Raw genomic sequence first — 15,000 nt, forward strand, 5'->3', positions numbered from 1 at the left:
CCGTCTGACTGGCTCTTGTGCTGGTGGCACCCACTACACTCTCGGAGTGGTTGGCTTTAGGAAGGGCATCCAGCTGTAGAAACTCTGCCAGATCAAGATTGGAGCCTGGGGCAGCCATCTGGTTCGCCAGTCCTCAGTCAAATCGTCCAACCCATGCTCGCATGGAAAGCGGACGTTAAACGATGATGATGAATTATGTGTAGGTGATGATGCTGCATAAAAAGTATCCAGTCCACATTGTAAAGTGGTTGGCATTTGGAAGGGCATCCAGCTGTAAAAACCTTGCCAAAATTGACCTCGCCTGTGCTTGTGCCACGTAAAAAGCACTCAGTCCACTCTGCTGGGTGGTTGGTGTTGGGAAGGGCATCCAACCATAAAATTCCTGCCAAAACTGATACAGGTGCTCTAGCATGGTCGCAGTTAAATGACGGAAACAAGCAAAAGAATACCATCGGTTGTTATATATCGCTGGTCACAATGCACTTCTCCATGTTATTTTAGCTTTCTAATGCTCCCCCCCACACACACACACCTGCTGGCCAAGTGAGCGGAAGGGTGTTTTGTCACGGGATTACTCAGTGTCAACGGCCGAATGGACTGAAGCAACGCGGAATGAACGCAACATACCACCCAGTCTGGGGATCGAACCCATGATGTAACGATTGTTAGTGCATTACCTTAACCACTGGGCCATTTGCCTTCAGATACACATAAACACTCACAGCGTAGCCTTAGTATAGAAGAATTTATTGGAAGAAGTTTCGTTTTGTAACCACCTGGTTCCGGGTTCAGTCCCACTGCGTGGCACCTTACGCAAGTGTCTTCTACTATAACCTCGGGCCGACCAAAGCCTTGTGAGTGGATTTGGAAGACGGAAACTAAAAGAAGCCCATCGTATATATATATATATATACATATATATGTATGTGTGTGCATATGTTTGTGTGTCTGTGTTTGTTCCCCCCAACATCGCTTGAGAACCGATGCTGGTGTGTTTACGTCCCCGTAACTTAGCGGTTCGGCAATAGAGACCGATAGGATAAGTACTAGGCTTACAAAGAATAAGTCCTGTGGTCGATTTGCTCGACTAAAGGCGGTGCTCCAGCATGGCCACAGTCAAATGGCTGAAACAAGTAAAAATAAGATTTTTCTCTATATATCTTCTGGTCAAAACCCTAACTTGACAGTAAAATAATTTTTTTAAAAAATTGGCAAAGCATTCCGTCCGGCATATTGTACTTCTGTTTGAAAAGGAAGGCTTTGTCACGCTGATTCTGCCAGGGAATTACGTTAACGATACCCATGCCCGTGGAATACTCAACCAGTTATATATTAATTCAGGAGCAGGTAATTCAGTTGGCCAAATAAACGAATCCCCATTGTCGACCGACGAAGATCCATTCATCACCCCGAAAGATACACACACATCCATATCATATATTTCATTATACACACGTACAACCGCGCGCGTGTATTATATACATATATATATACATAATATATATGCAGAGGAGCAGAAATATGTTATGAATATAAATAAATGTGTGTATACGGCTTTACCTTAACGTGTATTGTCATCTAGATAGGATACGAAGGTATAATCTGAGTAAGATGTCTCTTAATTTGGCCATGTTTTTTTTTCATTCCTCCCAAACAAATCTGCTTCGTTCTACATTGTTGTGTGTGTGAGTGAGTGTATATATATATATACATATGTGTGTTTATGCTCGTATATTATGTATGTTTGTGCTTATATGCTTCTTGTTCAGTACATTTGCTGTAGGTTATGTGTATGATTTGTAGTCATGTATGTATATTACATACGCCTTTATGCGTGACTTCATGTATGTGTGTCACACGCACGTGTCGATGTACGTAATTGTTTATAATTGCTAGTGTGTGCATGCGTGTGTGTACTCGAGTATATGTATATATGTGTGTGTGTGTGTATGTGCATCTGCCTGTATGTCTGTTACGCTTCCTTCGAGCTGGATCGGGGCATCCTTTACCGAAAAACAAAACTGTTCCTTGAAGATATGTGTGTATATATCTGTATATATCTATGTATATATTGAATTTATAGCTTATTTTATATATATATTCATGTCTACTACATATTAATATACATTCTATATAGAATGTATGCTTGCATTGATGCCTATGTGTGTATATATATATATATATATATATATATATATACATATGTGTGTTTATGCTCGTATATTATGTATGTTTGTGCTTATATGCTTCTTGTTCAGTACATTTGCTGTAGGTTATGTGTATGATTTGTAGTCATGTATGTATATTACATACGCCTTTATGCGTGACTTCATGTAGTGTGTCACACGCACGTGTCGATGTACGTAATTGTTTATAATTGCTAGTGTGTGCATGCGTGTGTGTACTCGAGTATATGTATATATATGTGTGTGTGTGTGTATGTGCATCTGCCTGTATGTCTGTTACGCTTCCTTCGAGCTGGATCGGGGCATCCTTTACCGAAAAACAAAACTGTTCCTTGAAGATATGTGTGTATATATCTGTATATATCTATGTATATATTTGAATTTATAGCTTATTTTATATATATATTCATGTCTACTACATATTAATATACATTCTATATAGAATGTATGCTTGCATTGATGCCTATGTGTATATATATATATTATATATATATATATTGTATGTCTCTATTATGTATATCTAACTATTTATCTCTCTGTCTCTTCGCCTATCTGTCTATCTACTATCTATCTATATATATATATATATATATATATATACCTATCTCTCTCTCTATCTTTCTATCTATCTATCCATCACTTATATATACTGATATACCCATACTAATGTGTTTATGTTGAATATATAACTGCATTGAAGTATGTGTGTATATATATATATATACGTACATACGTACACAGACAGACACGTGCGCGCGCGCGTACGTAACTATTTTGATGGCCTAAAAGAGGAAGAACACGGGAAAAGGTATGCGTGTATGTAAGCATGTCTCTATAAGTGCATATGTATATACCTTTGCGTATACACACATCTCAACTATACAATCTTTAAGCTAAATTCCCCATCGATGGACACGATGTATAACCGTCTGGTTTTACCATAAAACTCACTTCCTTGGGATGTCTGTCATGAAATAATCCTTCATCACAGCCCTTACATGAAGCCGTCGTCTTCGTTGCTCGTCTCTCACACTCACACGTGTATATAAATATGTACATATATAGATAGGTATGCAAGTGTTATTTTGTGTTCATGCCTATTAGATTTGTCACAAACATACGTTCGTTCACATATACACGCACGGACTCATCTATAATTCGTACCGACATACATAAGCATACATACAGACCATATATTTGTGGGTATATATGTATTTCTATACTTCGTGTGTTCTCAGTTCTTCTATATATATATATATGCATATATGTCAGTGTGTATATATATATGTGTATGTGTATATATTATATATATATACATGTATGTCAGTATGTATATATTATATATATATATATATATATATACATGTATGTCAGTATGTATATATATATATATGTGTGTGTGTGTGTATATATATTATATATATATATATATATATACATGTATGTCAGTATGTATATATATATATACACATGTATGTGTGTGTGTATATATATATATATATATATATATATATATATATATAATAAACCTTTACATAAATAAATAACGTGAAATACACATATGCACATACACACATGTATGTGTGTATATATATATATATGTATGTATGTATACATACCAACCTGTAAGTAGATAACTAAGTTTGTGTGTGATACTAGCATAAACACGGTTAATTTTACTGTAAAGCCTCTCTTCTCAGACATTGACATAGGGGCACCGGGCTGTCATTACGGACCTGAACGTCCACGCACTCTTTCACCCAGAATACATCTTCGGACCTACATTAATTAGACCCTCATAAGGCACCTCCATCCTACCATCAATCTACATCTTCCTCAGTTTCTATAATAATAATAATGATAATCTTTTCTAGTATAGGCACAAGGCCTGAAATTTGGGTGGCCAGGCGAGGGCATTGTCGGTTACATCAACTCCAGGACTTAGAATAGTAATTATTTTATCGTTTTGCGAAAGGATGAAAGGCAAAGTCGACCTCGGTGGTATTTGAACTCAGAATGTAAAGACGGATGAAATGCCTCTAGACATTTAGTCCGCCCTGCCAACGATTCTCTCAGCTAATAATAATAATAATAATAATAGTTGTCCATCCTGATGTTCTGAGCTCAAATTCTGGCGAGGTCGACAAAACAGGTTCCAGTTGTGCTGGGTCTTGTGCCAAAGTTTGGGACTAACTTTTAATCAGTTGTTGCTTAACCCCAGGTCAGTTCTGATTGAGCTAGCAGATTTATGATTGAAAGTATTCCAACCGTGACCATCCTGTAACGTATAGAATAACACTATACAATGTATCTCAATAAATTAGCCAACAATAGGGTGTGGTTTGAGGGAGTTTTATTATTATTTCTAGCAGGTCGAGTCACTGTATAGAGGTTCCCTGTTGGGTCGAGGCGGGAGAGAGCCTTTAATGTTGTCACTGACCGCGCTCGAAATAACAGCTAAATCTCTCTCAAAACCACACAGCATAATGTTAAAAGGACAGATACTGGATAATGTATTCTGAGCACATCGTTGTTAACATATTAGTGTTGTTATTCAGCCCCAGATAATTCCTTAACCAGTTGAACTATGACAATAGCCGTTCCAGTCGTAGCCATCCACTTTTTATTCAGGCATAACGCTGTATATGACTTTGTTCAGTGTCCCGTCTTGTTTTTGTTTAACCCCGGGCCAGCCTATATTCATAGCAAAGGTTTTTGTTCTAGTCATGAATACACCGTCTCTTATTCAGACATAAGTCTATCTAGGATTATATTATCCTTGTTGTTTAGCCTCAAGTCCGCCCTGGATCCAACAGATCCAAGGGCGAAGGACCTCGAGTGTCTGTCTCTCTTTGTCTAAGATACTTAAGATAATTTAGGTGCGATTTGAAATAGATGTGGTTAAGAGTTCTCAACATGTCGAACAACTATGTAGAAAGTACAAAGAACTCTGGTAGTTTTTAAAGTACTTTCAGAAGTTTTTTGGTTGCCGACGGTGATGGCGAAAAGAGAAAAAAATGAAAGAGTTGGTTGCAACGGCAGTGATGGTGATGCTATCTGCTTATGGTCATGTATTTACGATGCTTCTGACACACATAAATAACATAGATGTCTGGTTTTCCTTTAAACATTAGAAAAAAAAACATATATATGTTGTTGTTATACCTTTTAAGGCATCTTAATTAATACCCCGTTTCCTAATTAGCAGTTAATTGGGAGAAGTCGAACTGTTGTTAATGACCGGATGTTGGCAAATGGTTGTAACCTTCCTGCTTAATATTAACCATGTAGATAATTAATTAATACATACACGCATATATAACTATTTACATACACGTATATATATATCTGGACACGAACTCGGACCTTTATAGTTAATTATATCATCTGATTTATTAATGTTTGACGCACCTTTTTTTTTTGTGTGGGTCTTTTGAAGATGTGATCAGGTGTGTCGCGTCACCAAATACATTATTTTATATCAGTATTTAGATGAAAATAAAATTAAATACAAATAAACTTCTATCTTTAAAGAAAAAATCATGTTACTTTTATTTTAACCGAAAAATCAATTTATCTTCGAAAAGCAAAAAGACAAAAAACTAAGCAAAGACAAAACAGAAGATAAACCAGTCCGGCTAAAAGTCCGGGGACATTTCCGCCGAGGTCGACTTTGCCTTTCATCCTTTCGGGGGTCGATAAATAAAGTACCAGTTTCGCACTGGGGGTCGATGTAATCGACTTAATCCCTCTGTCTGTCCTTGTTTGTCCCTTCCATGTTTAGCCCCTTGTGGGTAATAAAGAAATATAAAAGTCCTGGGGCATACCTACACAAGTGTGCCCTCTCGACTGTGTTTCCTCAAAACTTCCAGAAAAATGGATATTTTGTAATGAAATTTTCTACAAATACACTTCAGAAGGTGCAGATTTCGATTATATCGGAATTTGTTGGGAAAAGTTTTATCCAAAGGTCGGGGAGAGGAGTTTTGGAAAATTCACACAAGTCGGCTTTGCTTCCTTATAACTCTCAGAAAAATGGGTATTTTTTAACGAAATTTTTTTCAGATACCTTTGAGATGGTTATAATTTTATCGGAATTTAATGTGAAAAATAAAAGTTGTTAGGTACTGACATACATCACAATTTATTTTCGAAATTTCATGTTCCATTTTATAGATATATGTGATGTGGGTCAGTATGTATGTGTGCAAGAGTACCCCCCTTTTTTTTTTTTTTTTTTCATATTAAACTCTGATACAATCACAGTCTACACATTCTGAAAGGGATTTGAAGAACATTACAGTAAAAAGTATCCATTTTTCTAAAAGTTATGTGGAAACAAAGTTGACACGTATACATTTTCCGAAACGTTTCTCTCCAGCCTCGGAAGAAAAAAATTCACATTAAAATCTTATAATCATAATCTGCACCATCTGAAGGGTATTCGTAGAAAATTTCATTGAAAAATATCAATTTTTCCGAAAGTTAAAAAGAAACAAAGTTGGTGGGGCACATTTGTGTAGGTATGTCAGTTTGGGTACCCCTTAAAACTGTGACCCTCTTTTTTAAGATGGTCGTGACTTTGTTGAGAGAAATTTTGCTAGGTTTTGTTATTTAACCCCAAGTTAACCTTGATTGAGTAGACCCATAATCAAAGACATTCCTGTCATGGCCACCCATCTCTTTTGGAGGCGTCTCCAACTACATTAATGTATCTTTTGCTTCTATAAAGGATAGTGATTTAAGGGAGATTCAGCTACTGTTTCTTGTAGTTTGAATGACCATGTAGAGGCTCAGATTTGACTAGTTTGGTGACTATGTAGAAAAGGGGTTCCTACCCGGGGTGTGAGATGTTTAAGAGGGTGCAACAAGAAGGCCAACTATTATACTATATTAAAATAGCTCCTTCCGACTTGTTTCTGCACAACTTACTAGAAAATGTTGTTTTTTTTTAATGAAATTTTTGCAGAGATGTATTTTGGGGCAATCCTTTGATATTCGTACACAGCATTGTTCACGCTTATAACCTTCCCACATGACAGAGATTAAGAGGCTTGGTTAAAAAATGAGAGTGAATGACACAACTTGTTACACTGACACTATTTAGACCAATACAGAAGGAATTCCTAATTAGGTTGATTACATGAAAAGGAAAAAGAAATTACAAGTTCTTATCTGCACCACAAGTCTGCATGAGAAGTTCTCTCGTGGTAAACTATTGCAGTATTCTGTGTTCTAACACAGCATTCCCTTTTAGGCGGGGGAAAAAATATTATCCTTTTTTGTATTAATGCTGGTTCCACTGGATGGGTAACGCCAGTGTGCATGCGTGACGAGTGTAAATGGTTTAAGAGGAAAACTGGGGACAAGAAGCATCAGATGTTGTGTGCAAGAGAGGGGACTGAAATGGTTTGGTCATGTGATGTGTATGGATGAGGAGAGCTGCATAAAGAAGTGCCAAGCTTTAATTGTGGAGGATATCTGTGGAATAAGGTGGTGAGCTGGCAGAATCGTTAGCACGCCGGACGAAATGTGTAGCTGAATTTCGTCTGCCATTACGTTCTGAGTTCAAATTCCGCCGAGGTCGACTTTGCCTTTCATCCTTTTGGGGTCGATAAATCAAGTACCAGTTACGCACTGGGGTCGATCTAAGCGACTTAATCCGTTTTTCTGTCCTTGTTTGACCCCTCTGTGTTTAGCCCCTTGTGGGTAGTAAAGAAATAGGTATTTCGTCTGCTATGTTCTGAGTTCAAATTCTGCTGAGGTTGACTTTGCCTTTCATCCTTTCAGGATCGATAAATTAAGTACCAGTTACGCACTGGGGTCAATGTAATCGACTGAATCCGTTTGTCTCTCCTTGTTTGACCCCTCTGTGTTTAGCCCCTTGTGGGTAGTAAAGAAATAGGTATCTGTGGAAGGGGTAAACCTAGGAAGACGTGGGGCTAAGTCGTGAGAAAGAATCTTCAGATGTTGGGCTTCATTGAGGAGATGACAAGGGGTTGAGAGATGTGGCAATTTGCTGTACTTGATGAGACATGTCAAGCCAAGTAAAATGGCTGTCTTCCAGTAAATCAGTAAATTATAAAGTAAAATGATGTTTTTTGTTGTTATTGTTTAACTAATACTAAATTGATTTCTTATTTCAGATTGAGAGCTACAAGTGAGAGGCTTCTTTGCAGTCTGATGAGACCATCAAGAATTTAGATATAAAACGGAAACCAGATATCCTCAAAGACGAGGCAAAATCTTCTGTGTCTTGTTAACCATACAAATGGAAAATTAAGAAAAATAAAAGAAAAATAGTCAAGACAAAAAGGAGAGAAAAAATTCATTGAAATAAAAACAAAACCAAAAGAGAAAAAAGGCATTTGCTTTCAACAAATCCTTTGAATTCTGTGAGGGTGGACGAAAGTGCTTTCGGTAATTCTTGTGATTTTCACATTCTTCTGCGCCAACCCAATGTTATTGGTGAGGAACCATTAATCATTTTCATATGGATGGGTATGCTTCCCAGAGCCCTGTTGATGGCCCTCCAGGGGTTGATAGGCTCAACCAACACAGACAATATGATAACAGGGTGCCATCAATGCAAGGGCCATATATGGAGAAAAAGGTAATTCTTAATTTTGGTTATTATTATTTTGCTTCTTTCATTAGTTTTTGGATGAGGTGGGGGGGGGGGAGGTGGCAGAGTTGTATCATGTGTCAGACAAAATGCTTAGTAACCTTTCTTCTGACTCTGTACATTCTGAGTTCAAATTCTACCAAAGGCAACTTTTCCTTTCATTCTTTCAGGGTTAATAAAATAAGCTAGCAGTTGGGTGCAGGGGCTGATGTTATTTACTTGGCCCCTTTTGCTAAAACTGTCAGGCCTTGTGCTTATAGTCATCATCATCATCATCGTTTAACGTCCGCTTTCCATGCTGGCATGGGTTGGACGGTTTGACCAGGGTCTGGGAAGCCAGGAGGCTGCACCAGGCTCCAGTCTGATCTGCAGAGTTTCTACATCTGGATGCCCTTCCTAACGCCAACCACTCCGAGAGTGTAGTGGGTGCTTTTACGTGCTACCGGCACGAGGGTCAGTCAGGTGGTACTGGCAACAGTCACGCTCAAATGGTGTTTTTTATGTGCCACCTGCACAGGAGCCAGTCCAGCCCAGCCCAGTCCAGCTGGGCATCCCATCCCCACTCTCCACTCTTTGCATTCGTGTGAAGTCCCTACACCCTACTCGTGTAACCCTTTGCAATACACAACCATCTGATTTATATTCTGATCCTTGTACCTTAAGGGTATGTCCTGGCACTTTCCCACCATCTCTTTCTCTCTCTCACTCTCACCCTTCTCTCTCTTGCACTATAACACTCTCACTTTCTTCCACTCTCTCTCTCTCTCTCTTCCTCTCTCTCCCACTGACTTGGGTAACCATGTACCTCCTCTACAGCAAGACACCTGTTCCTACCCGTCTGTCACACTCTGACTTCTCATCACCTGGCACAAGGTCGCCTCCTCCAATATTCCCCACCTCAATGGGTCTTTGTCTTACAAAGTTACTTGGTGACCCTGCCAGTGCTGGTGCCACATAAAGAGCATCCAGTCCATGGCATTTGGAAGGGCATCCAGCTGTTAGAACATGCCAAAACAGACCTCACTGCTGCTGGTACCACGTAAAAAGCATCCAGTGCCACTCTGTAAAGTGGTTGGCGTTAAGAAGGGCAACCAACCATGGAAACTATGTCAAAACGGACAGTGAAGCCAGGTGCAGCTCCCTGGTTTGCCAGCTCCTGCCAAACCATCCAACCCATGCCAGCATGGGAAATTGGCATTAAATGATGATGATGACGATGACGACGGAGACATACCAACTCAGAAGGGCCAGTTTCCATGGCATAGATATTATTCCCCTGGATGGGATGCCAGTCTGTCAGAGGATTAACTCATTTTTGCCAGCCGAGTGGACTGGAGCAATGTGAAATGAAGTGCTTTGTTCAAGAACACAATGCATTGCCTGGTCCAGGAATTGAAAGTAGTACATCAGGTAAACTACTTAGGAGCAATTCTTCTGGTGCTTTACATTCTGATTTCAAATACTGCTGTGGTCAATTTTGCCTTTTATCCTTTTGGGATAAAGAAAATAAATACCAGTCATGTTCTGGGGTTAATGTAATTGACTGACTCCCTTCCCCCCACTAAAACTGCTGGCTTTTTGGCAGAATGTGAAACTTTATTTTTTGTATTACATAAAAAATAACATTGAATTTGGATTCTGTCAGGTGTGAGATGTTGTGTGTCAGAATCTTTCACTCTTTCTTGTTTCAGTCATTGGATTGCAGCCATGCTGGGGCACTTGAAGGGTTTTAGTTAAAGAAATTGACCCCAAAACTTAATTAAAAAAAAAAATTATTTTTTGAGCCTGATACTTATTTTATTGGGCTCTTTTGCTGAACTACTAATTTACAGGGATATAAAGACACCCACACTGGTTGTCAAGAGGTTGTGGGGGACAAAAACAGACTCAGAGACACACACACACACACACACACACCATCATCATCATCATCATCATCATCAAACATCTGCTTTTTATGCTGCATGGGTTGGACGGTTTAACTGCAAACTAGTAAGCCAGAGGGCTGCACTTTGTTCCAATCTGATTTGGTAAGGTTTCTATGGCTGGATGCCCTTCCTAACACCAATCAATCTTGGAGTGTAGTGGGTGCTTTTTACATGCCACCAGCACAGGTACCATTGACCTGACACTGGCATTGACCACGACTACAGTCTCACTTGGCTTCATAGGTCAACACAAGCACGGTATATCACCAAGGGTGTTGGTCACCTGTCACTGTCTCCATGAGGCCCAACATGTAAATAATACTTTTTACGTGTCACCAGCATCGGCTACAACTACAAGGTTTTCACAAGCACAGCATAACCGTTCAAGAATTTGGACCTGGAGATCTCCACTTCCAGCGACTTCGAGGGCCACCGCCCAGTGGTGTCAGGTGTCAACAAAGTGCCCTCGACTACAACATGACAACCAAAGTTTTTTTTTTCCCCAAAGTCTGGGTTCTCCCGCCCCTAAGCCCTACACCATCACCTAATCACCCTTACCCCTCTTGTTGCTTAACAACAACAACAACAGCACAGCATATCATCCAACAACTGAAGGGTGCTTTTAACAGGTCAGTTAAACAACACCGGCATTGACCACATTTATGATCCCACTTAGCTTGATGGGTCTTCTCAAGCACAGCATATCTTCAAAGGTCTCATTCGCTTGTCATTGCATCTGTGAGGGCCAACATTCGTAAATCGTGCTTCATTACCTCATCCCATGTCTTCTTGGGGTTACCTCTCCCACAGGTTCCCTCCCCCATTAGAGTGTGACACTTCACACAGCTGTCAGTAGTAGTAGTAGTAGTAGTAGTAGTAGTATATCCCTTGGTTCTTAAGTACAAGTTCTGTTCTTGCAAGCATCTCTCGGCCATTTCAGCACATTCAGTTCTTTGCCCATTGTTTTCCCAACTGGTTGACAAGAGCTTTCAAGTGCAACATAAACTTCCTACTCTAATAAACAAACTCTCAGCTTTCCTCTGTGTGAGTTTCCATTTGGTACCTTGGCAACTTTTGAAGGTGCATTGCCTGGTGGTTAGTGGGTTGCACTCCCAAACACTAGATCGTGGTTTCAATCCCTAGACCGGGTACTGCATTGGGTTCTTGAGCAAAACACTTCATCTCACGTTTACTCTGTGATTACTTCAACACCTGATGTGTGGCACACAATGCACCTGTTCAGACAACATCAATTTGATGGAAGGAGTGAATTAAAATCTTAATCCAGGTGTGTTGATGCATATTCTGTAACGAGTATAAAGCCGAAAGTTTTGTCCACGTAGCTTGGTGGTTAGAGTGTCTAGCTGAAGATTGTAAGGTCGGGAGTTCAATTCCTGGCGGGGCATCGTATCCTTGAGCAAGACATTTTATTTCATACTCCAGTCCACTCAGCTGGCAAAACTGTTATACCTGTAATTGAAAGGGCCAGCCTTGTCACACTGTGTCACGATGAAACCTTGTGAGTAGATTTGGTAGACGAAAACTGAAAGAAGCCTGTCGTGTATATATATATATATCATCATCATCATCGTTTAGCGTCCGTTTTCCACGCTAGCACGGATTGGACGGTTCGACCGGGGTCTGGGAAGCCAGGGGCTGCACCAGGCTCCAGTCTGATCTGGCAGTGTTTTTACAGCTGGATGCCCTTCCTAACGCCAACCATCTATATATATATAGATATGATAGATCGTTAGCCACTACACACATTTTTTTCTCTCTTTGTTTCTCTCCTTGTTTTCTGTGTCCCTTTCTGAAGAAGAGCGTAGGCTCAAAATGTAAAAGACTTTTTCTATTCCTGAGCATTTATAGTAATACATCTGTTTGTTTTGTACACCACCTGTCTTCGTCTTTTGTTTTTTTCCGTAAGCTCTCCCTATATATATTGTGTGTGTGTGTGTGTGCACGCCTGTTTGTCCCCGACTGCTACCTGACAACCAGTGTTGGTGTGTTTACATCCCCATAACTTAGCAGTTCTGCAGAAGAGACCAATAGAAAAAGACCCGGGTTTAACAAGGAAAAAAAAGAAAAAAAACTGAAGTAAGCACTGGGCTGATCCGTTCAACTAAAAATTCTTGAAGGCGGTGCCCCAGCTTGGTCACAGTTGAATTACTTGAAACAAGTAAGGGTTAGGGTGAGGGTAATTTTTCATAAGTTTGTGTTGACAGCCTGTGATATTTCGGTTTGTTTTCCATATTTTATTATTGGTGTCAAAGAATGTTGTGCCCAGTGGACTGGGGCTCATCTGCGGCACCCTAGCGTACAACACTCGGTCTCCCATCCATGATGTGCCTACATTAGACACAGCACTGTTTTCTGATACATTTTAAAGTAGAAGGAAGTGGGTCTTATATGCCTGTAAATATGGTAATTGCAAGCCCTGCCTTAGAAACTACATCTCCCCAAGCAGCCCCTGATATCAGAGCTGATTTCTAATTACCCTCACTGAAGGGTATTGCTCCTGAGTTACTTTCAGTGCAGAAGGATATTAATGGATTAGCTCCAGCCGTCTGACTGGGGAAATGATACCGTGGAAAGGCTAGAGTTATCTCCCTTGTTGACGAAAGTCGGTATTAGCCGAGTTTGCCATCAGCGCTCAGCTGGTTGCATCTTTACAACCTGGCTTGTTCACTGCACTGTTTTTAATATCAGATTTGGGCAGTAATTTTTTTACCTTGATACCTCTTTCAACCAATGGGACCTAAGTTTACTAATAACTAATAAAAACCCAGCTTTCAAGTCGCGAGGCAGTTGAGGTTTCATCTATATAGATATGTATAACTGATTAGATCTGTGGTTCTTGACCAGAGTCCATATGGCGGCCCTTGGAGTTCCATACAAGATTTTGTTGTTAAAACTCATGTGCAATAAGTTGGTTATACTTCTACAATGCACAAAATATCTTAACAATTTTAAAAATACAATTCCTAAAAAATTTAATTATAAAAAGAAAAGGTGGGCCAAAAGTCACGCACCAAACATTTGCAATTTTATGTTATTGTTATTATTATTATTGAGTGAGAGAGCAGTGCATGCCATCAAAGAGACACTGGGGTAAAATATACGAAGCCCAATATACCCATCATGACTACCTGTCTGATAAGGGTACACCAGGCACATGCATCACAACCATATTTGCGCGACATGGTGATCTCATATCAAGATAAACAGCACATGACCTTGCAGGTGGAGCCCAGTTAGAATTTTCTTCTGGTCGAGTAACCCATCCCACTCAAAAGGTCCCTGAATAAGGGTTGTTTAAGGATGTTGAAAAAACCACCCATGTTTCCAGAGGTGAATTATTCAAACCCCAAAGAATCCCTCTCAACACATGGCTATGATGCCTCCCCCCCACTACTTTTGCTCGTGATCAGAGATGCACATATCGTGAGCCACCAAGGGGCATGCTCAACTGATTAAGGTCAAACAACTGACAAGCAGATCTGTGGTATTGAGCAGAATATTTGCTGTAAGTTCATCTTTTATACCAAGACAAAACAATATACATGATAACACTTCCAATCAGTTAAGATCAGAAGCCATGAGAGCCACTGCCTGGTACTGCTTCAGGGCACTTTTTATTATTATTATTATTATTATTATTATTATTATTATTATTATTATATTATTATTATTAATTATAATAATAATTTCGTTTGCATTTGTATTCATCATTATTTTATTCGTTTTATTTAATTTTAGAAATATTTAAGCATGTCTTTGACAATTCCAGAGTGTATTTGAACTTCCTTTGTGCGTGACTTTTGACCCACCCTGTATAATAGGGTTTTTAAAACATTGAATGGCTATGAGGGTCCACCCATGTAAAATAGGAATCGAAAGGGACCATAGATAAAAAACAATGGTTGAGAAACACTGGATTAGACACATGCTTTTGTGCTAATAAGACTCGGAGTGATGAATGCTTCAGTCACAAACTACCCCCTGCTAATACAAACCCTACACCCTGTATTGGCCTCTTTTTTCCTTTTGTATGTACACGTGCACCTATATACAATGTCTATACCAGTGGTTTTCAACCAGGGTTCCGCCAGTACAGTCCAGGGGTTCCGCAAGAAGTTACAAAACTGCTAAAATCGGCAGTAATTTTTAATTCTCCTGTGCAGATATGTGTGTAAAAGACTATTAAATTATTGCACAGGGGTTCCTCAAGCCAGTGGAATGTTTCCTTGGGGTTCTGCTC

General features: G+C 39.5%; 1 protein-coding gene across 8 annotated transcripts in view; it reads left to right on the forward strand.

Moving 5' to 3' along the window:
- LOC115225699 (RNA-binding motif, single-stranded-interacting protein 2) overlaps positions 1-15,000 on the forward strand; it is a 255,751-nt gene that overhangs the window by 9,968 nt on the left and 230,783 nt on the right. For 6 of the 8 annotated variants that reach the window (XM_036514627.1, XM_029796614.2, XM_036514626.1 and 3 more), the window contains exon 2: positions 8,333-8,799. In XM_036514627.1, the coding sequence (XP_036370520.1) occupies positions 8,680-8,799 (120 nt within the window). In that variant the 5' untranslated portion in view covers positions 8,333-8,679. Of the gene's footprint in view, positions 1-2,021; positions 2,039-2,420; positions 2,529-8,332; positions 8,800-15,000 lie in introns of those variants that run through there. The other 2 variants (XM_036514623.1, XM_036514622.1) reach the window with 2 other exon arrangements.

This window comes from Octopus sinensis, linkage group LG28 (assembly GCF_006345805.1).
Source record: "Octopus sinensis linkage group LG28, ASM634580v1, whole genome shotgun sequence".
Taxonomy (NCBI): Eukaryota; Metazoa; Mollusca; class Cephalopoda; order Octopoda; family Octopodidae; genus Octopus; species Octopus sinensis.